At 35.5% G+C, this 21,410-nt stretch overlaps 2 protein-coding genes across 3 annotated transcripts in view; one reads left to right on the top strand and one right to left on the bottom strand.

Annotated features, from left to right (window-relative positions):
- The window catches only part of sdt (stardust), a 128,354-nt gene extending 113,054 nt beyond the window's left edge, over positions 1 to 15,300 (bottom strand). Inside the window, exons 1-3 of one of the 2 annotated variants that reach the window (XM_065232815.1) lie at positions 14,810 to 15,300; positions 1,106 to 1,285; positions 979 to 1,036 (exon numbers count right to left, since the gene is read on the bottom strand). In XM_065232815.1, the coding sequence (XP_065088887.1) occupies positions 979 to 1,036; positions 1,106 to 1,285; positions 14,810 to 14,863 (292 nt within the window). In that variant the 5' untranslated portion in view covers positions 14,864 to 15,300. The remainder of the gene's footprint in view (positions 1 to 978; positions 1,037 to 1,105; positions 1,286 to 14,809) is intronic. The other variant, XM_065232816.1, reaches the window with a different exon arrangement.
- LOC135710291 (ketimine reductase mu-crystallin) lies at positions 8,937 to 10,715 on the top strand. The gene is made up of 5 exons (XM_065232820.1): positions 8,937 to 9,002; positions 9,078 to 9,249; positions 9,694 to 10,019; positions 10,080 to 10,341; positions 10,410 to 10,715. Exons 1-5 carry the CDS (start codon positions 9,000 to 9,002, stop codon positions 10,703 to 10,705), a joined length of 1,059 nt encoding a protein of 352 aa, XP_065088892.1. The 5' UTR covers positions 8,937 to 8,999; the 3' UTR covers positions 10,706 to 10,715.
- Positions 15,301 to 21,410: the final 6,110 nt, after the last annotated feature.

Genomic DNA, 21,410 nt, shown 5'->3' with positions numbered 1-21,410 from the left:
AATGATATTTCGTTCAGGAACAAAATTTAACCGGTTGCTTTCGAATCATCTGTAATGTGACATTTATATGTTTATGTCTCCGGAACCAAATGTTCGATCGAGATAAAAATTCATTTGCAATCTTTGATAGTCAAAAACATACAAAATTAAAAAGAACTTTAATTGGTTCAGCAATCTCTGAGAATGAAAAGTTATTAGCATATTTTTATTGCAAAATTTCACGTTTTTGTTCATATCTCCGTAACCAAATGTCAAAACTGAATATTTCGATCTCGTCAAGCTACGTATAAGATACTTGACCATCCGTGCCTTACATCAAACGTTTGTTTTTCAAATGACGCCTAGAGAAAAGTTATCAAAAATTGTCAATCATAGTAAATTAGATAATTTATTACAAACTGTTAATGTCAAAATGTGTACCAAGAGTCGCGAAACAATACAATCAAGTTGAATAGTACATTTTATATTAACTTAGGCCAATAGGTGAATTAATCTGAAAATAACATTTTTTCCTGGTCGTAGATGTCGTTTGTCGAATGCTGTGTACTTGGACTGGTAGTATAGAGCTGGGCTGTGTTATGTGATTTTAACATTCAACTCTTTTTCCCTCACCCCTGTATGCTTCGCCTTTCGATCTTGTTGGTTTCAAGCCACTGCATGTTACGTGCTTACCTTTAGCTCAATACTCGGTTACCATTCACTTGTATAAGTCAACACAGCGCTGGTTTTTGTTCACCGTCCAGACACGATGGAGTTAATTACAACACAAGCAAAGACTAGATGAAAAACTTGTTTCGACCATCGAATACCGCCCAGATATACATGTGGACACCAACACTAGCAATGTTTGTTGGGGAGTCAAGTAGAGCCCCATCACTGTATACTGCTTAACATGTTGTAATCAATATCTAACCATGATCACAGATTGCATGTGCTGCCATCTCTACTTGAAATGGGATTCGTTGGTGTTTTACTTACCTAGTCTTGAATCACTCCGCCTTTTCACGCGGAGTTTTATCATACATGATTGAATGCACTGTAAGTGTTAAAATAAGGAAAACTGTTAATGAAATTAATAGATAGAAAGGACGTTGATGCAACTTGCCTCATGTATGTGTTTTATCACCTCTGCCCGAGGAGAGTCCTCCAGCTTCCGTTCATTAACGTCCAAAATCTCATCCGCAACTTCAAGGTTATCCTTATCCGCTGGACTACCGTATAGTTTGATTTTTCCATCGCGACTTTCCACTAAAATTATCACGTACCCGTTTAACTCGACAACTTGCTGAAATGAGTAAAATATAAAGTTTTTGGTAAATTCAAAGCGTAAATGTAGATATACTTTTTTTTTCATGTTATGTAATTTAAATCATGAAAATAACAAGTCAAGTTCAAGTTAACTTTGGCATATTAACAATTGACATTTTTAAATGATAACTCAATAACGTTTCTTTGGATATAAATACAGCGGTACACTACGTCGACACATGAGACCCATTTCTGTCATACGCGTCAAAAACAATTAAGACAGTTCTTTGTTCACGAGTTAAATTACGAATGATGTACAAACAATTGTACGGGGCTGTTGGATGACTGATGTAACGAGGGTGTGTCGAAGTGAAGTGGGTATGCCGAAATGGTGCCACACCCTATAGAATGGAAGGGAGGTACACTCAATTCTGTTTTAAACGACTTTTTTCCCCCATAGTTTTGATCGCAACCAAATTAAATGCAACTGCTTTCAAAATCAAAAAAAAAAATCGCAGAAAAATATGGTAGTACTGAAATTTCTGCATCGATCCTAAATGAGGATTGAACCGAAAATAAACAAAAAGCGCATAACAATAGAATTGAGCTCCAAATTTCAAAATGCTTTCCAATATGTCCGGTTATTTTTTTTTCTGTTGTGAAGTTGGAAACATTTTTGATGTTTTGAAACCAGTTTTAGCTATAGTTTCAGGAAGAATAATACAACTGCACACAAAAAAAACAATCGGGTGTATAATATTTTACTATGTTACTTATTTTATTGTAAACAAATTTCTAACAAACACAAAAGTTTTAGGAAACCAAGTATTCATAGTAAAAATATACACAAATAAACAAAAAAAGTTATTTTTGGGTGAATACTCCAAAAAAATGTAAAAAGTGTTGTATTTTTTGTAGTACTTCAATGTTTATGTCCAATCGGGTGAGTGGAATTCTTCCAAATGGATAATAACTGTCTTATGTCGCATTTGAATTCGCATTAATTAAGTTTAACACAGGCGTAGGGGGAGGATGTGCCACTGCCAATGACCCCCTCCTATAACTTAACAACAAATTACTTTTTTTGTAAGTTCAAACATGTGCAAGCTTCAACTCCAAATATTAATAGGCTCATATTTTTTTTATTATTCAAGGTATCCGAACCTCAACATTTGCTTGAGTTGCAGACACATGATTAGGCTGATTTGGTCATTAGATTCAATTGCTGGATAGTGAGGATTGATGTATGATGTTTTTGGAATCCTTGATTTATAAAAAACATTATTTCAATGAAAGCATTTCGATATCGCGGACAGAAAAAAACTTAATAGGGTAGAGAACTACTTTGGCTTAATCACCCATTTTGGGCCTAAAGAAGAATTCCAAATAAAATGATGAGCAACTGAAGAAAGCATTTCTTAATAATTCTGCGAAGAATTGTAGGGGTATTTTGTCTTTCTTTTCTTTTTCCTTTATTAGAGAGACTTAAGGGGTATTTTGAAAACAATTTATAAAAATTGTTTCTTGAGAATTTGCAGAATTTTCTGAGATCATGCCCAAGGCAATTCTTAGAAGAATTTCAAAGGAATTTGGGACAATACGTATAGCTTGAGAGCATGTCCAAGGGAATTCTGAGGAGAATTCTAAAGAAATTTGAAGCAATACTGAAAGCTAAGTAGAATGTTTCGGCCTTTTTTGAATTTTTTAAAGAAAGTTCAGAAATTCAGACCAAATCCAAAACTCAATTCTGAAGTGAATTGCAAGTGAATCTTTTAAGAGTATTTCTGAATAGTTTGCCATGAGAATTTTATAGAGAAATCAAAATTATCTAGGTAAACTTAATTGAATTTTTGTGAGAATAAATAAGAATATCAGTTTAAAATTTGTTCCAAGAGATAAACTTTGCTTAGTAGAGTACTTAGCTCGCCGACAAGCCTCTATTACTTACTCATGATGCTACTCTTAAACAAGATAGGGGAAATGTATGTAATGTCGGCCTAAGTGTCCCTAATTTCAGCCCATACATAAATTCAGCAATCGACTAAATTTTCAACAGCAACCAAAAATATCCATAAGTACCGTCCCAAAGACGCGTTCATCTAGATAAAATTGATAAATAGCAGATTTTTAGCTATGGGCCCAATCTTAGATCCATAGGCCAACATTAGAGCCATTTCCGATATATGGTGAAGTGGAATTAAAATTACAACATTTAATTTTTAGATTACTGCTACTTTATCCCGAGTTGTGTAAATAATTTATCGATAATATATTTTTTACTTTGGATCTTTTAAAAATATCAAGTCTCTGAGTCTTCAAAGTCCTGGATATAGGAAATTTATCAAATTCTATGGTCTCATCAAAAGTTCTAAAATCTTGAAAATTATTTTCAGTTCGGTAATGCAAATATTTTTAAGTTTAGTATATTTTTTTTTTAATCCAAGATCGTTAAATCCAATTTTTCAATATTTTTAAAATGATTCATATTCTGAGATTATGAATTTTTTTCTTATTTTGATTTTTTTTTCTAATAAAATAAAAATATAATTTTTATCATTTTTTTAAAGTTTCAGAATCTGATCACTGTAATGCAGAACTCAAGATACCCGATGAATTCTTCATTCTTAAAATTTTTGATAGGTACATCATCAATTAAAAAGATTTCTTGAAATCTTCAGATCAGATCGTCAGTATAAAATTGAAGTACTAACATATTTAATTTGCGACTTCCCAGTTTTACCATTGTTGTGGAACAATTTTAATTCATGATTTTTTTAAACTCAATGGCAACTTGAAATTATCACAGTAGAAAGCTCGCATTAACTTCTACTTGCAGAAAAAAAAACCACATCAATCTGTCGTTTGGTGTTAGAGATAGATCGATTTCCACGTTTTACTAGAGTCGGAAACATCAACTTTCGAGAAAAAAAAACCTTTGACAGAAATCATAAAAATATTCACAAATATGAAACTTTGCATATTATAAACGGTCCAGAATTTTGTTCGCAGTCCAAAATGTTGAAAAATATCTAAAATAAAATGTTTATAAACCATTATTAAAAATCATAGTAGCGCCGTTGATGTTCTGAGGCATAAAATCTCTTATCACGTTTTCCTTCGGAAGGGAAGTAAATCCGTTGGTCCCCGCTTCATGAGTTGATGGGTCGATAGGTAGGGTCCAGGTGTGGGAGCTGCCTTCCTGGAACGTCGGTAGCATTGGTGCTCAGCATGGAAAACAAGATCGACGGAAAACAAATCAAGGGAAAAATCATAGTACAAAATCATCCAACTTTTCCAAAGCATAAAACTAAAATTTTATTAAATGCGAGGTCTTTAAAAAGTTCAACTTCGGATCTTGTCATTATTTTCCTTTTCCAAAAATCTCACAAATTCATTGAAGTTCAAATATATCGAAAACATGTTTAGGTTATAGTAATTAGTAAAATTATGTCATTACAGAGTTTAATAGAATTCACATAATGCTTAATTCTAAATCATTCATACGAGTTTGCAATGTTTTACAAATAATTAGACAATTATAAAGTGATCATTGAATGAGAAAGCATAAAAATCGATATTCTAGGGCACTTATGCAGAAATAAAACTCTGCGGTAATTCTGGGATGATTCTAAGGTTTTTTTTTTAAATTCAAATGGTATCCTATGAAGGGTTCTACGGGAAATAATAAGAAAAATTAGACACAGAAAATATTTCATGAAGTGAAGTTACTAAACTTCTTTTAATGAGCTTTTCTAAATATCGATGAATTTCCCCGTAGCTTATAATTCTCACAGAACGAAAAAAAAAAACATCATCCAGGATTGAGAAAAAACTCAGGGATCTGAAACAACTTCAAGCTTGATGCCATGATCTAAATTTTATAAATTTACTAGCGTCAAGGATTAAATGTCTGCAGTTAATTACATATTCAGGCTGCCCAGTGATCCGGGAAAATTAAATTAATTCCTAGGGAGCTATTAAACACCCCAACTGAAAATGCTGGAAAGTTAACTCCTTCTTTTAACATGGAGTAACACACTCACTAAGAGTTAACTACTTCCTAGACATGTGCGCCGCCGCATCACACCCTCACTACCTGTATCTTTTTACTTTACGCCGTTGCGAATTTTTGATACATCGATGATGTAAATATTTGCCAAGCACCAAAAGGCTAGGGGTATGCAATAGCCTTTTACTCCGAAGCAGGCAAGAGCTTACTTAAATTAAATCAATTAATTACAGCTTTTACAACTTTAATTGTACCCTGCCAACTGTTCACTACTATTTAAGTCCATTAATTGCAGTCTTAATTAAATGTTTAGTACTTTTAATTACATTAAGTACGGTAACATAATTTTCATTACTATCACTACCCATAAAAGCATAACAGTCCCATACAGATTATTGTCATAAATTAGTTATCCATTAGAATAGATTATAAATTATCGGGATTAAACACTGTGTAATATAGCTTACATTTTTTTTAAAGAAAACATCGTGAAAAATACCAAAACTAAGATGCCCTATCTGTAAGATACTACGGAGGAATAATTTCAAGACCAAAAAGGCCATTTCATTAACTCCGTTTTGTAAACAAACCTTGTAAGGCCATTTTCTCGCGAACCGAAACCTTCATTCGCAAAACTAAACCACAATCGGGTAGAGGAGAATTTCTCCTACCTGTTCATTATGTTGGTTTGCCTTTGCGGACTTTGGTTCGCGAGAAAATGGACTTACAAGGTTTGTTTACAAAATAGAGTTAAGGACATTTCAATTGTTGGTCTTGATTTATCAACACTGTTTTTCTCGGGTTGCTGTTTTTCCAGATGGGATCGATAAACTTACTACTTTAAATTGCATGAATTCCTTTAAGTACTATTGCGTGTTCCTTTGCCGAATAGTATCTTTATCATTGAGTCGATGTTTAGAATTTGGTTAGAGTCTTGCTTGAGCCAATTTAAAAACAAAATATTTCGTTATGAACCTTAACACTTCAAGTGACACCTCAAATCTTGTGAGAATTCCACATTAATCAATCAATCTTAGTTATATCGAGCACTCAGGACCATATGTGGATATGTTCAAAGTTCGCCCAATGAAGTGTCCAGTCTTAAAAAAAACTCCATCTTACAACAAATCAAATCACAAAGAAACTAAGGACATTGCAGAAGAATTATTTTTGGTTTTATTATGATTTGTAAGAGGTTTATAAGAAGAGTTTTTGAGTGAATTGGTCTCACACGGACATGTGTTATGTATCTCTACGAGCGCTTAATGTAGCTGGACTACTAATATGCAGATGTATGCCAATAACGTCAATAATGTCATATTTATGCACTAAATATCGTGCTGTAAAAACCACCTTAGGAAATTCTTCAGATATGCACTACTTGGAAACGCTGCGATGGCGTTTTTGGTAACAACTCCTTAAAATTGCGATTTTGTAATAAATCACACTTATTATTTAAATATTTTCATTTCATCTAGGAGATATGGATGTAATGTCGACCTAAATGCCCCTAATTTGGGCCCATACATTAATTCAGCAATCGACTAAATTTTCAATAGCTACCAAAAATATCCATTAGTACCGTCCCAATGACGTGTTCATCTAGATACAATTGATAGATAGCAGATTTTTAGCAGTGTGCCCAATCTTAGATCCATATGCCAACATTAGATCCATTTCCCCTGCGTTATATTAGTTCAAAATAAAGTTTCAAATTAAATATTTTTCACCATAGTGATAAGTGCTGAGATTTGTCATAGTCACTGACAGACTTTCGTGCGATATTGATAAAATTAGTTTTCACATTGTCACTGACAGATTTGATCCTCAAAAAAACCTTCGTCAAAATCTCTTTCACATTATTGTTGTCCAAGCAGTTCAGGACGTAGATGCTTGTTCACATTAACGGCTCCATGTAATTGTGTTGCTCAAGTCATTTAATTTCGTTACAAATTTAGTTAATAAAAAAAACCTTCACATGTTCGTCTTTGATAGCATTGTTATTGACAATTGACAACGTTTGCCTTGACGATGACTGGTAGCCCAAATGAGTGACGCCGATGCACGCTACTGCCGCCAATCAAAGTCATCCGCGTCATGCCACGATGCCCCCACCGCCGAGGCAAACATGGGTTCTATACCGCTCCCTCCACCGATGAAATGACGCACAGGTCGACATGAGCTACTGATCACTCCAAATTAAAGTGCTCGGAAGTTCTTTCGACATTTTGTCCATTCAACCTTTCAAATTTTAAACTTTTGTCCTATTAAATTCCATTCTTTTGTCCATTTGACCTTTTGATCATTTCAACCTTTCGTTCATTCGACCTTTTGTCCATTCAACCTTTTGTCAATTCGACCTTTCGTCCATTCAACCTTTTGTCAATTTTAACCTTTTGTTCATCGATCTTTTGTCCTTCGACCTTTTTTTTGACCTTTTGCCAAAAAATTTCCTTTGGCGCTACAATGTCAAACTGCAAACCCTCAATAAGCCGGAAATAATGTCGGTACTTTCAAAGAAATTGAGAGAATAAGTCCACACATCCAAGCACTTTTAGTAGTTGATTATCAATCCAATCCAATATTTTTTGAACGATTTAGATGAAACAAATTCCAATAGATCAGGAAATGGTTTTAGTTTCTATTTTTTGAACAGTTGAGTTTTTAAAATATTTAAAAAAATGCGTTGTGTCAAACTCGTTTTATTATTTTTAAATCGATTTGACCCCAAAAAAATATTTCAGATTTAATTAAAAAAAAAAATAAACACTCAATCTAAACCTAGACGCAATTAACGATCGATTGAAACCAGTTTCATCGAAATCGGTCACGACGAAATGGGAATAATAACTGATAGTTTAGGCGAAAAGCGAGCTTATTCAGGAAAAAAATATGCGGAGCAGAGCTGGTAAATATCACGGCCGTCATGTGAGAATGATAAAACAGGTCCTCTCACTATCACGAGACGAAACTAACTTTCTTGTCATTTTCCAATGATCAAGCACTCATGAGAATAATTCTATTGCGGTTTTAACATCTACATTTCTAACTGATTTAGATTAATTCAAGAAAGTAACCTATGTAATCGGTAGAGTGAATATATTATTACGATTTTCTCGGTACAAATAACTTTAAAAGCAATAAATGAACTAGTAATTACAATGATCACAACACTGTCACGTTTTGTCATGACGAAAAATTCGATGAGATTTTGAAGAAAATCTCTATCATCTTTTTCTCATCCGATGATAGTGACAGAAGTATCTCTGTAAATATCGCGTGAGATCTTTCATTGAAAATGACATTTGCCAGTCCTGTTTTGGGAGCAAAAAAATGCTTACTCAGCCTTTAATCAGCTCAAATTATTTATTAGGAAACTTGGGTACGCAAAGCTTAATCATGGACCGTATGAATTAACGAACCGTCCGGTGTTCGGTACATTACGTTTGCATTTCTGTAGCATAATTTTACTTAGGTGTAAAATTCATAAATTCGTATGGTTTGTATCTACTTGCTGCATTTTTCGTTTATGACCACCGTTCAGTAACCTTTTTTGTGGTAGCAGTGCTGTTATCAGTAAAAATATCGTCTTACTATAAATATGCGTGCACCGTATGAGCAGCATCATCAAGCTACATGTTAGTCGTTTCTGTGGATCCGTGCAAACCAGTTTTGAATCAGTAATCCAGCTTGCTTTTTTTTCTTGTTTTTGTTTTGAATCGGTGGATCAGTTTGTTTAGAAATGGTACAGTTATAATTAGGAAGTTCATGTTTAATTGAAATATCCTAATACAAAATAATTATGTCTTCATTACGCTAGGCTCCCACTCATCCTATATTCATCAGCGAAGACGAGCTGAAACAGTTCACTAACTGGAAGGAAATATTACACGCACTTGAGCAAGCATTCTTGTCTGTATCCAATACAGACAAATCGACTGGACATCCATATAGCTCGCAACCGGCGCGTACATTTGTCAGAGCCGGAGAAGGTAAGCATAGAAAACGAAATTCCTAATCGAATAAAGCTGAAGGCTGCACTTTATCTATTGAAATGTTTCACAAAGCCTACAGCCTACATTTGATCAAGGCATTTCAATTTGAAATGGATATTAATCTTGGAAGTTGGAATTCTTGTCATTTGCCTCATAACTCTAGGATCATGAATGTTTTTCTATTAATCACAAAATAAATTAATTTTTAAAGTGCTTCAACTTTGAGGATATATATGAGAACCTTTTCGAATAGGAAATCTACTTGCGTTCCTTGGGAATGTCACTGCCATCACTGCAATATACGATTATAGTTTTTTTTATAGTGGGTTCATGACTACGTGGAAATTCTCAAATAGCACTATCTTGGGGTCAGACTCTTAGTTCTAGTTTGGACTGACGTGCATTGTTTAAAACTATTTCATAGATTTTTTATCATTTTAGGATTGCTTCTTTGTATGCCAGGATTTGTCGGAAATCACAGTATTTTCAAGACCAATCAAAGCTCATCGAGTACTTCGACTTTAGCATGTAAGCTTATAACTAGTTTCGGCGACAATCCTCAACGAAATCCACCACTGCAAGATATCAATGGGAATATATTCCTCTTCGATAGCGCAACTGGAAAGTTGCAGGCTACACTGGAAGCTAACTATCTCACCGGGCTGAGAACAGCTGCAGCTTCGATCGTTGCTACTGAAAAAGTGTTCTTCTCCAGAATAGCTGATAAGTCAAAACTGGTTTTGGGCATTATCGGTACAGGAACACAGGTAACTATCCTTGAAATGATAACATATCACCTCAGTTGGTTATTCCCAATTTCATCATAGGGCGAGTTCCACGCGATTGGATTCCTGAACACCCATAAGTTTGTTGAAATTAAGTTGTGGAATCGAACGAAAACTCGCAGCGAGCTGCTGAAGTCTAAACTAGTTAATATAACTCCAACTACCATGAACCCCAATGTAGTTGTCACAGTACATGATTCAGTTGAGGAGTGTTGTAAGGATTGTGACGTGATTGTAACAGCGACTAGTACATCTACACCCTTAATTTTTGAACGGTTCCTGAAGCCAAATGTACACATCAACGGTACTTATATGTTCGGGTTTAAAATTATCTTAACATTGAGTTTTCACATTATCTTTTAATGTTTTCAGCTGTTGGAGCAGGACGTTCTCATCATGCTGAGCTTGCCCAGGAAGTTTACGATCAATGCAGTGTTTACATCGACTACTGGACTGGAGCAAAGGTTGAATTGGCGACGTTGAAAGCAAATATAGTAGGTGAAATTGGAGAGGTTCTGCTGGGAACAAAACATGTTCCGGCCAGTGGTATAACCGTTTTCCAATCCATTGGCATGGCCACAGAGGATGTTACAGTTGGTAGACTATTTTTTGAAAAGTATCAGCAAAAGAATGTCGCTCAGTCTAACGTATTGCCGATGAAGGACTAAACTCCGCAATTTGCTAATGATTTATGGATGACTCAAATTACATGGTGACAACACCCTTAAAATAAAATTAATTTATCAAATTGTTATGGTGGTGCTCAAGACTCTTTCTCAAAACATAATCACATTCAAATGTACGCTGGATTGGGTGTCCTATTGAAGATCTATTCTATTGAAATCTAATCCGCTGGGTAAACATGTCAAGATTAGGTATAAAAATGAAGCGTGTAGTGCTCAATTTTGGCTAAACGATGCTCTGAAAAATGATGCATCCTCATGCAAAGAATTAACTCTCAATGATTTCAGTAACACACCTGACGATAATAGGTAAAGATATTGCCGAACCGGAATTTCCCCTATAAGGGAAAAACCTCTAATGTTGGCCTATGGATCTTTAGATTGGTATTTTTTGGCCGATAAAATTCTTCTGTTCTTCAATTTTTGTCAGAACAGTTCATCATCTCCAAAATGTGAGCGGTTACTACTTATGGCTACTTATGAAATACTGATCAAAAATGCTTCATTTAGGAATTGAGGCATAGGCCCTATATTAGGGATCCTTTGGCCAATATTGGGGACATCCACTCTACTACTTCTGCACTGTACATAATTCAGGCAAAATTTTGTTTTTCTAGTCAGAAAATTTCCATTCGATTCGAATAGACTGCAATTCTTCCGATAGCAATGTGTTAAAACTGATTCGAATCGAACGAAAATGCTTAGATAAGAAGTAAATAACAGATTGTGCTCAATGATGAGGTCATCTAATTATAATCTTTGCCTCAAACCACTAGCATAGCCATGGTGGTATGACGGTTCACTTGGTCAATCCCTGTCAGAAGAAACTTTTAGATCGAGTCTGGAAAAACCAGCATTAACTTCCAAGTGAAGTTGCAGGACTCTTCCAGTGGAAGTCGTAAACAAATGAGCAGTTCCACACAGATTCGCAAATCGTTTCGGATCGACCTTTTACAATTATGATGAAACTTTGCACAGTTGTTTGTTATTGCCCAACATGCCAAAAGAGAGAAAATTGCTCAAATTATGCGACAAGTACCTCGAAAATAACAACTTTGGGCAATTGAAGCATCAGGAGCTTTTTTGTTGTAAATTTAATGTGTTTTAATATTAACACTATTTCAAAGATATTCGATAACTGTTGGTAGTATTTTGGAAAATACTTATTATTTAAATAATTCATAACTTTTTTGTTTAGTAGGTATTACTTTACCTAAACTAAAAAATAATTTAAAAAAAATAAGCAATTTGAGTAATTTTAATTTTTTTTTTGATAATTTTGATTTTTTTTTTATTATTATTTTTTACAGTGTATATTTTTTTCTTGAAAGGCACAATACTTGTCCGCAACTTCTTCTAAGACACCATCTCTCTCGCAAGATATATGTTTTTCTATTGATGCGTATCATTTTTGCATAAGCCCTTTTCAAGTGTTAGTCGTGTACAAAACTAGGGAACTATATATGTAAAATGACATGTTGGACAATACAAAACAACTGTGCAAAGTTTCAACATAATCGTAGAAGGTCGATCAAAAAATTTAAACAAAAATCGTCATTTGAAATGGAACTGCGGAAATATCCTAATATAACTGGAAAAAGCTTATGCAGAAGTTGAGGTAAACATTCCAAGAAATCTTGAATATGTTTCCAGGAGTGGCCTTAGGATTATTTTATGGGAATATTGAAAATAAACTATCAGGATAAGTTGGAAGTATCTTCCGGAGAAAGTTTAAAAAAAAACTTCCGAGGACTGTATAAAGAATCTTTCAAAGGAAATAAGAATTTTAAAATTTTTGTTTAAATAAATTTCTACTATTTCAAGAATCTCAAAAAAAAAACTATCTACGTAGTTAATGGACAGCCCCTTTATTGATAGTTCATCACAGAGTTAATTTTCTCTCCATATATGAGCTGATTTTCTGTGCATAACTAGTTTATGGTTGACACTAATCACATACAAAAAATAAGGAAGGACAGCACGTATGTATATTACATACTTTTATACTGTTTCCGCTCTAAACCGAAATAGCTTCTATATAATTTGGTTCAATTGATCAATTCTATACTTTCATCTCCTCATCTATTGTATAAAATGTTCACTTTAAGTCTGATATTGACGTTAAGCATCTCCAACTATGTAATCGTTAACTTCACGCATGAAGTAATAAAAAACATAATTAGTAAAAGTATATGCAATATGGGTATTTTGATACATATGAAGAATGCGTCTTGTCGTCAAAAATCGAGGTCTACCGCCATTTTGAAATCCAAGATGGCGAACCGAAATTCATGATAGTGGTCTTTTCATGACGATTTATCATCTGAATCCATGCAATATGTGTATTATTGATATTAAGAAGGCGACCTCTAGACACTTTTCTCATACCAAAAATACCCATATTGCATGGTTTCAGAAGAAAAATAGTCATGAGCAAACCACTATCTGCTCGTGTATATCTCCTTTATTTAATTATCAGATTGTTTAATCCAGTGCATATATTTATATGAAATTTCAGCTATCTGCATAAACGGAATTGTCAACAAGATTCTTCAGGGAACACGTTGACGACTATTTTAAAAAATCTAAAAATAAAAACAAAATCAGAATCAATAATATTTTCTTAGCTTCATATTTCCCTGTTTTACCGTAATTATAAACACAGTAATAATAAAGCACGCTAGCTGTTATTTCAGTAAACATCCAATTGCTGGATCATTTTCAGCAAACCAATTTGCTGTATTTTTGTGTGTATGGCTAAAAGCTGGAGTATCCCTACGGAAAAAGGAACAACTGATACTAAAACTGACACTGGAGCCAGCGTTGCCAAATTGTTTTCAAGTTTATCGGCATCAAAGGTTTTAAAAAATCGGTATTTATCGTTGTTTACTATTTTAAATAATTTTATATTTGTGCCGTTTTCGAAGGTGAACATTTAAACTTTTGGATTAAGAACGGCCTTTCCAGAAATGTCGGAATAAATTTCCGGAAAATGCTTGAATTAGCTTTTGAAGAAAATAGAAAAAAAAAACTTCCTGAAAGAAAAGATAAATAAAGTTTGAAGAAGATAGCGGCACCGATGGTGTAGTGGTAAGCGTGATTACCTCTCACGCCAGCAGGCCTGGGTTCAATCCCAGTCGACGCCGCCGGGATGTTCTGAGGCATAACATCTTCTCTGATCACGTCTTCCTTCGGAAGGAAAGTAAAGCCGTTGGTCCCCGGTTCATGAGTTGATGGGTTGATAGGTAGGGTCCAGGTGTGGGAGCTGCCTCCCTGGCGTCGGTAACATTGGTGCTCAGCACGGAAAACAAGATCGATCAAAAACAAATCAAGGAAAAAAAAACGATCATTGCTTGTTTAAAATTATTAAGCTTTTAAAGCTTCCCAAATCGAGATCCTAATCGTTGTTATGAAATAAATATAATCAAATTTATTGTTTCATCATTAAAATAATAGCAAGCCTCAATGTCGTATTATTGGTCACAGAAAAATTTACCCCATAGCAAGTTGTCTTGATGCAATAACATCTTCGCGAGTTTTTATTTAACCGTAGTTTATCAAAATAAAATAAAAATATGCAGTGGGCCCCCTAGGCCCCTCCGGATAATTTTTTTTAGCTACGCCAATGATCATTTTTGGATGCATAAAACGTAAAAAAAATTAATCAAAATAGTTAGTTCCTTTACGTAGGGGAAATTGATGTAATGTCGGCCTAAATGCCCCTAATTTGCACCCATACCAGATTTTTAGCGATGGGCCCAATCTTAGATCCATTGGCCAACATTAGAGCCATTTGTCCTATCTGCTGATTCTTCGTATTTATTGCTCCCATTTTGACTGTTCTTGTGATTCTCATGAAACAGGTTCCAGTCAAGCAGGAATTCATTCTACTTTTTAGATATGTTTTCATATCAAAAGATAATTCATTTGTATAACGGGCAGTGTAATGGGTGGGGTGGTCAAATCTGTATTCTCATATCTGTCAATAACTCCGACAATTTCCTATTTCATTCGAAAAACTCGAAACTACCATACAAATAGAATTCGATACAGCAACAGCTGAATACCATGAAGAGCGACCATACTAACCTTTCCTGATGACGACGAGGCCTGCGGACCTGCAAGAGCTGTCCTTTGTTGCATCCTTAGCAAGCCGTGTCACCGTTTCACCTCATAGGTATGAACCTTCTATTGATTTTTCCCTCCTTACATAAACACTTTCACTCCCCCCTACAACAATAATGCACACTAGGGATAAGCCATCGTTATATCTGCTGAATCTGAAACGGGCGAATATGTGACACATGAAAAACACACTCGGGAGCTCTGATTTCTTATCACAAAATGTGGGGTATCAATTTCATCGTACAAATTTCACACTCTGGCATTTGACAAAAATATCAGCACTTTCGGAATACACCCACGGTTAGAGATATTCGAGCACGGTACACAGCATCCGTCAAATTCATCAGGAGCTTATCTTCATTTTCACAAGGGAGTATGCCAAATAATGGGGGCGACTTTTCTTCTTCGCTCTTTGGTGCAATATTTTTCTAGAGCAGCCTTTTTTCTTTACACACCACCAACAATCACTGATTTTAAGGAACTTTTTCGATTGAAATTAAGGTAGCTATCAAACGCGTTTTCGGCGAAAATCGATCACGACCGCGACGGCAAGCGAATTATCTCCAGCCAACTACTATTCGATTGTGATTCAGACTGCACAGACCGTTGATAGATTGCTTTTTTCCATCACCGTCGTTCCGTTTGCTAGGAAAATTCGTGACGACGTTCCCTAAAAGCTTTCCAGATCAATACTCTGTACTCTCAGATGGACCATTACGTACACAGAGCACTTGATAAAAGGATGCTATTAGAAGCAGCAGACACCGAAGCGTGTGTGGATGTAGCAGCACAATCCAGGCCTTAGAAACCGAGAGAATCCGCTCGGATAGCCGTTCGCTCTCTTTCTCCCCGGTTTGGAGGATATGTTTATCCTTTTGCGAACGGCGAGTCCTTTTTCACGAAGCATATCTCTCGTTATGTCTTTGGATGCTGAATGATGTCAGGAGTGTAGGGGGAGTGCATTTCGCACATGTGTGGGTGATTGTTTTTACTTTTCCGTGGATGTTACAGGAAACTCGTTATCGGTGTTTGAGTGCGTGAAGGATACTTGCGAGCGAGCCGTAAGAGAGTCCGTTCAAACCTCGTGTTTTGGACCACTTCTCAATGGGAAAGCGTGCTGTGCTGATTTCAAGCTGTAGAGTAATTGAAATGAAAGCGGAGCTCTCCTTTCGTCGATTGATCACTGAAGACTACGCACACTAGTCTGACAACTATTCGCGTTGATAACACCGTCTCTTCACGCAAATATTGGCAGTTTCTTATGGGATTTTTCAGTGGAGTGAAAGGGTAAGCAAGACTCCGCCACATTTTACGCATAGAACGACGACAGTTGCTTATGGGATTTTCTCCTCATTAGAACTAAGAGTTACAGAGCCATCGTCAGGGCGAATTGTGCCATTGAAGATTGAACCTTGTACTGGCTAAAGAAAAATAGCCTGAAATTCTAGGATGTCACTTAAATTCTCGTAAATAAATAAACTGAATTGGTGAAATTTTACACAAATAAGATGTCATACTCACAATTTTTGATTTGATGTTAACGTTTAAAATAATATTTTGCAAAAAGAAAACAAACATTTGACAATTTTTTAGTAAGATACCAACTTTAACAATTGATCAGTTTTTAAAAATGAGGCATTTCATTCTCTATCATTTCACATTAAGCAAATTTAAATTTGTTGCAAGTCGAATGGTAATCCCATTTGAATTTGAATAACACGGTGTAGAAAAAGCAAAAAAATCTTCGCGCACATGAGGGTTAATTTTGCGCTATAACTGGTATAAACAACCAAATTGTTTACAAGCTTGTATACAACATTTTTTATTTATGCGATATTGCGCTGAAATGAACATGAAAATCGGATAAATTTTCGCCAAATGAGCATTGAGATTGACCGTCCGTGGATGTTTTTTTTTTCGTTATTGCCAGATCAGCTGTAATTACAGAAAACTAACAGACGATGCTTGTGACTAGCAATCATCATCAATGTGTAAAAACTGGTAATCTAAAATAACACAATAAAAATTTTGATGTATTTTCTGGCCTTAGTTGAAAGATACAACAATTAAACATTAATTTTACATGGCCGTTTTTAATAACAACAATAAATTTTAAATTAATTTGTGTTTTTACATGGAAGTCAAAAGTTCAACTTAAATTGACTTAATTCTTAACGAACAACAATATAAATTTAAATGCCATCCCTCTTTACATACACGGTTAGAAAAAAGTACCCAAAATTAAATTCTTTTCGCTCATCTCGGCACTGTAGTGCAGGAACCCAAAAGTAGGTAAAGCGGGTCAAAGTAATTTTCATTTACTTGTGTGCAATTCGTATGGAATTTTCCACTGGCTTTTTAACCAAAAGTATGTTAGTTGTACCCAAAAGTAGGTAAATATGATTATACTCAACGTTGGGTTTCCACACTTTACTACCCCTGTTGGGTGGTTTTGCTCCTCCGTTTTTGACAACATTAGAAGGAGAAAAGGAGACAAACTAGTCAAAAGTAGGTAAAAGTGAACTTTCCGTTGGATACTTTTTTCTTACCGTGTAGATTGGCAACTGACGGGAAGCAAACTGTCAACACGCCAAGAAACGATCACCCAAATATAGGTAATCGACCGGTGGTGTAGTGGTAAGCTTGACTGCTTTCTCAGCCCAATTCAATCCCAACGGAGGTCGGTGGGATTTTCTAAGGCATAAAAATCTCTGGTCATGCCTTCCTTCAGATGAGAATTAAAGCCGTTGGTTCCGGCCCATGTGTGCTGAATGGGTGCAATATTGTACGCAGTTATAGAAGCTGCCTTCCTGCACATTCGATTGTCGTCGATGGATGGCAATAGATGACCGTCGGTGATTGGCACTAGATTGCGCAACAGAGACCGACGTTAAATAAAGGAAAGAACAAGGAGAAAAAAAGAAGATTACACGGCCACTGAAAATAACTCATAGAGAGAGAGAGAGAGAGTCGGTTCTTGTGAGAGGTATGGAGAAATTTCTAAAAACTGCAGGAACTCAGCGCTGAGTACCTGCAGTTTTTAGAAATTTCTCATAAAACTGAGTAGAAGTGAATCTCTGTCTGAATTATTCTCATTTGCCGTGTACCCAGATTTGAGTTCACCAGAACGTGCTCGAACAACATGTGAAAAAGGCATACAAGCCAATCGTAAACAATGTATTTAAAGGTCGATTGTTCACGAATTACAACACACCCACACACACTAACGATACCATTTGATAGAGTAAACTTTCTCTCAGATCCTGGTGTCAGTTTGCGAGAATGAGTCTGGCACATAGTTGCTCTATAGTTACTAGCTTCTTCCATCATTCGTCAAAACAAAAAAGGTTAAAGTTGAGAGTTGATGAGTCGATTGGTAGGGTCCAGCCCTAATAAAAATAACCATAAAAGAAGTGTCCGGGTATCATCCAAATAATTTGTGGGATAGTTTATCCATCCGGGATACAGTTCGTTTATGGTATTTGTTCATTAGGGAGGTAGCATTGGTGCTCAGCACGGAAAACAAGATCAACGAAAAACAAATCAAGGAAAAAATAAAAAAATGAAATGAAATAATCTTAGTTTGCATGATTTTGTTCGCCATGGTAAATAATTTATAGACTAATTATTCAAAATACTGAGTAAAATTTTGCTCAATTGTGATTTTTTTTCGATAGCCTTGTTGATATTGAGCTGTAAACTGTTAAGCGCTTAATTCACAGTGTACTAGTCACCTTTCGTGTCACTAGGGGCGCCAGTGTCGGAGAAAATTGTGGCTTGAGCATAATTGGGTTCTTTAAAGGTTTTGAGGTAAATACATATTCGTAATCTGCATTAAAAATGGAGTCCAAACCCAAAATTTTATCAACTTTGATGCACTTGAACTATTTTAAATGAGTACGATTACATTTGCAAAAATCACCTTATTAGCACCCCTCGGTGTCACTTTGTATGGGAGCGAGCTATCAGTTTAGTGTCAAACAGTGAAGTTATTATTTTTCTTTAAATCTTGATTTAAAAATCGAAATGAAAGTGTGTGGACTCGAATTTTTTTTCGCTCTGCTTAGAAAACGAAGCCCTTTCAGATGATATATAAAAACCGATATAGGGAAATTTACGTATTCTCGGCAACCTAAGCAGCGACGTTCTTTCTATAGCCTTTTTCTCTAAGGAACGCACACATATGCAGTATTGGTTTGTTTACAATCTTTTGCTGCCAGCTGCTCTAACAATTTCAGTCGAAAGAATTGTCAAAAACTGTTTTGAAACGCTTTTACAAAGCTCCAATCTTCTCTAGTGAGACCGAGTATTGTCGGCAACCAGTTTTTCTTCGGCAACCGTTCCATTTAAACTGCATGTAAATTTGCTGTTCTATTATCGGCAACTCGAAATCAGCTACAATTTGTAGTGCGTGTGTTGCATTTCAAGAAAACCTTGCTAGATTGCTTTTTCTCAATGGTAAAAATATAGTCAAATTGAAGCTGAAAGCATAAAGAATCGTTTGTATGCATTCAGCGATGTGTTTTCGTAAGAAAATCCAGTGAAAATAGTGTTTCAATTTGGGTTGCCGAAAATAGTCTGTCATGCCGAAGCCGTCATTTCCCCTATTTTTCAAAATTGAAGAAAAAAAAAATAACGGTAAGGCACTGCACACCCAATTTTTGTTGCCGTAAACCAGCAAAATTTTGCTGGATTTTGCCGAGCTGGAAGTTCAGCAATCCGTCCAGCAAAATAATTTCGCTGGATGACCAGTAAAATGGTCTGTCAATAAAGTGACAGCATATTGCTGAAAAACCAGCAGAATTAGGAGGAGCAATTATTTTACAGCGGGAAGGATGATTTTTTTATGGTTTGGAATTCAATGTGTGCTACAATCATTCAAAATATCTTTATTTATTCTAAGCTAGTTATGTTTGGTATCATGTAAGTATTTGATACACCAATTCTGTTAATAGTTTCTATAAAATATGTAAACGCATCCCTGATCCAGTCATGTTGCGATTTTGTTTCGAGCTGCAAGATAAGTGAAAAAAAAATATATTTTATTCGGTTAAACGTTAAAAATGTTACACTTACTTGTCGGTGAATCAGAAAACATCATTTTCATGAGAAAAATAATGCTAGAATGTAGCAAATTTACTGCAAATATTGTAGTCAGCAATCAACCATTCTATGGGAGAATTTGAGTTTTCAAGCACTGACGTTTCATTTGACAGATTGAATACAATTTACTGAGTATCCAGCAAATTATTTCATATTGCTGGATGGTCGGTGAAATTTTGGTTTTGCTGGAACCAGTTCAGCAATTAATTTTGCTGGACCTAGAATCTAAATTTTGGTGTGTGTATTGCGATAGTGACAGCAGCTACCAAGGCGTGCTTGTCCCGATGTCAATCATACAAGGTCTGGAACAACAGGCAGCTTGCTGGTGTTAGAAGCAAAAATGTTGTAAGCATTGCTCAGCAAGCGAATAATATCCCGTTCACATTACAGCGTATATCACGTGATATACGGTGTCTTGCAATGAGCACTCATACATCTAGTTTTCAATGGAAATCCTATGTATGAGTGCTCATTGCAAGACAGCCTATATTACGTGATATACACCCCTATTCTGTATTTCGTTTCGAACGAAATTCTCATACAAAAAAATATTTTTTTGTATGAGAATTTCGTTCGAAACGAAATACAGAATAGGGGTGATAGACTGTAATGTGAACGGGGTATAACGATGTCACGGCAGCAAAACATTCCATATTGCGAATAGCAGACGTGTCGTCACTGAAAACAGCTGTTTCGTGTTAAAAGATAAACATTGCCATGAAATACGAATAAGCCGGTTAGGCCAGACCTTGTATAATTGACATCGTGCCTGTCCAAGGTCGTTCAGACCAAGGTGGCTACATATAGGTGTTCTAATGTGTCAAATTCATGATTCAGCCATGTTGGATTTTTGTATGGGACAGCGACCGAGTTTGTTTACAATTTGCTCTAAAACCGCACTTTTCCCCCCCGCGACCTCCTCGTCTATATAGTGACAAAGCTGTATCACCATTTATATACCCACCATGGTTCAGACTCGACTCGACTCTAGTCGACTTAGTTTTGAGTGATCCTGAACGACCGTGCACCTGTAATGAGCTTCATATCGAAGATCCAACACACTGTTTGAAACGTTTCAGCACATCTTCAAACCTGTTGCCTTGCTTATTTACGTTCGTGCGTGATTTTCATGATTGTCCTATCGTCACCGAAACGTTACGCTCCAGAGTACCAACAGTACAGCATAAATAGGACGTCAATCAGTGGAATGCGGCTGCCAGAAATTGTATACGCAGATCTGTTTATGTTTTTCGGCATTAATTTATTAATGAATTTTTAATAAATTATCTTTTATATGCCAATGGTATGCGTTCTTTTCCATTCATTATAAAATAATTGTAAAATTTAACTTGAATTTAGCATGCACCGGTAGAAAGGTTTTGTTTTTATATGTATTAAGTTGAAAGATTCATTTGAAAATTTGTATTCAACTTCTTGTTGCAACGGCAACTCTGGTGTCAAA

This window comes from Ochlerotatus camptorhynchus, unplaced genomic scaffold (assembly GCF_037179485.1).
Source record: "Ochlerotatus camptorhynchus isolate MF236.1 unplaced genomic scaffold, CSIRO-AGI_Acam_v1.1 ptg000375l, whole genome shotgun sequence".
NCBI classification, from domain to species: Eukaryota; Metazoa; Arthropoda; class Insecta; order Diptera; family Culicidae; genus Ochlerotatus; species Ochlerotatus camptorhynchus.
This window is presented reverse-complemented; position numbering and strand designations above follow the sequence as displayed.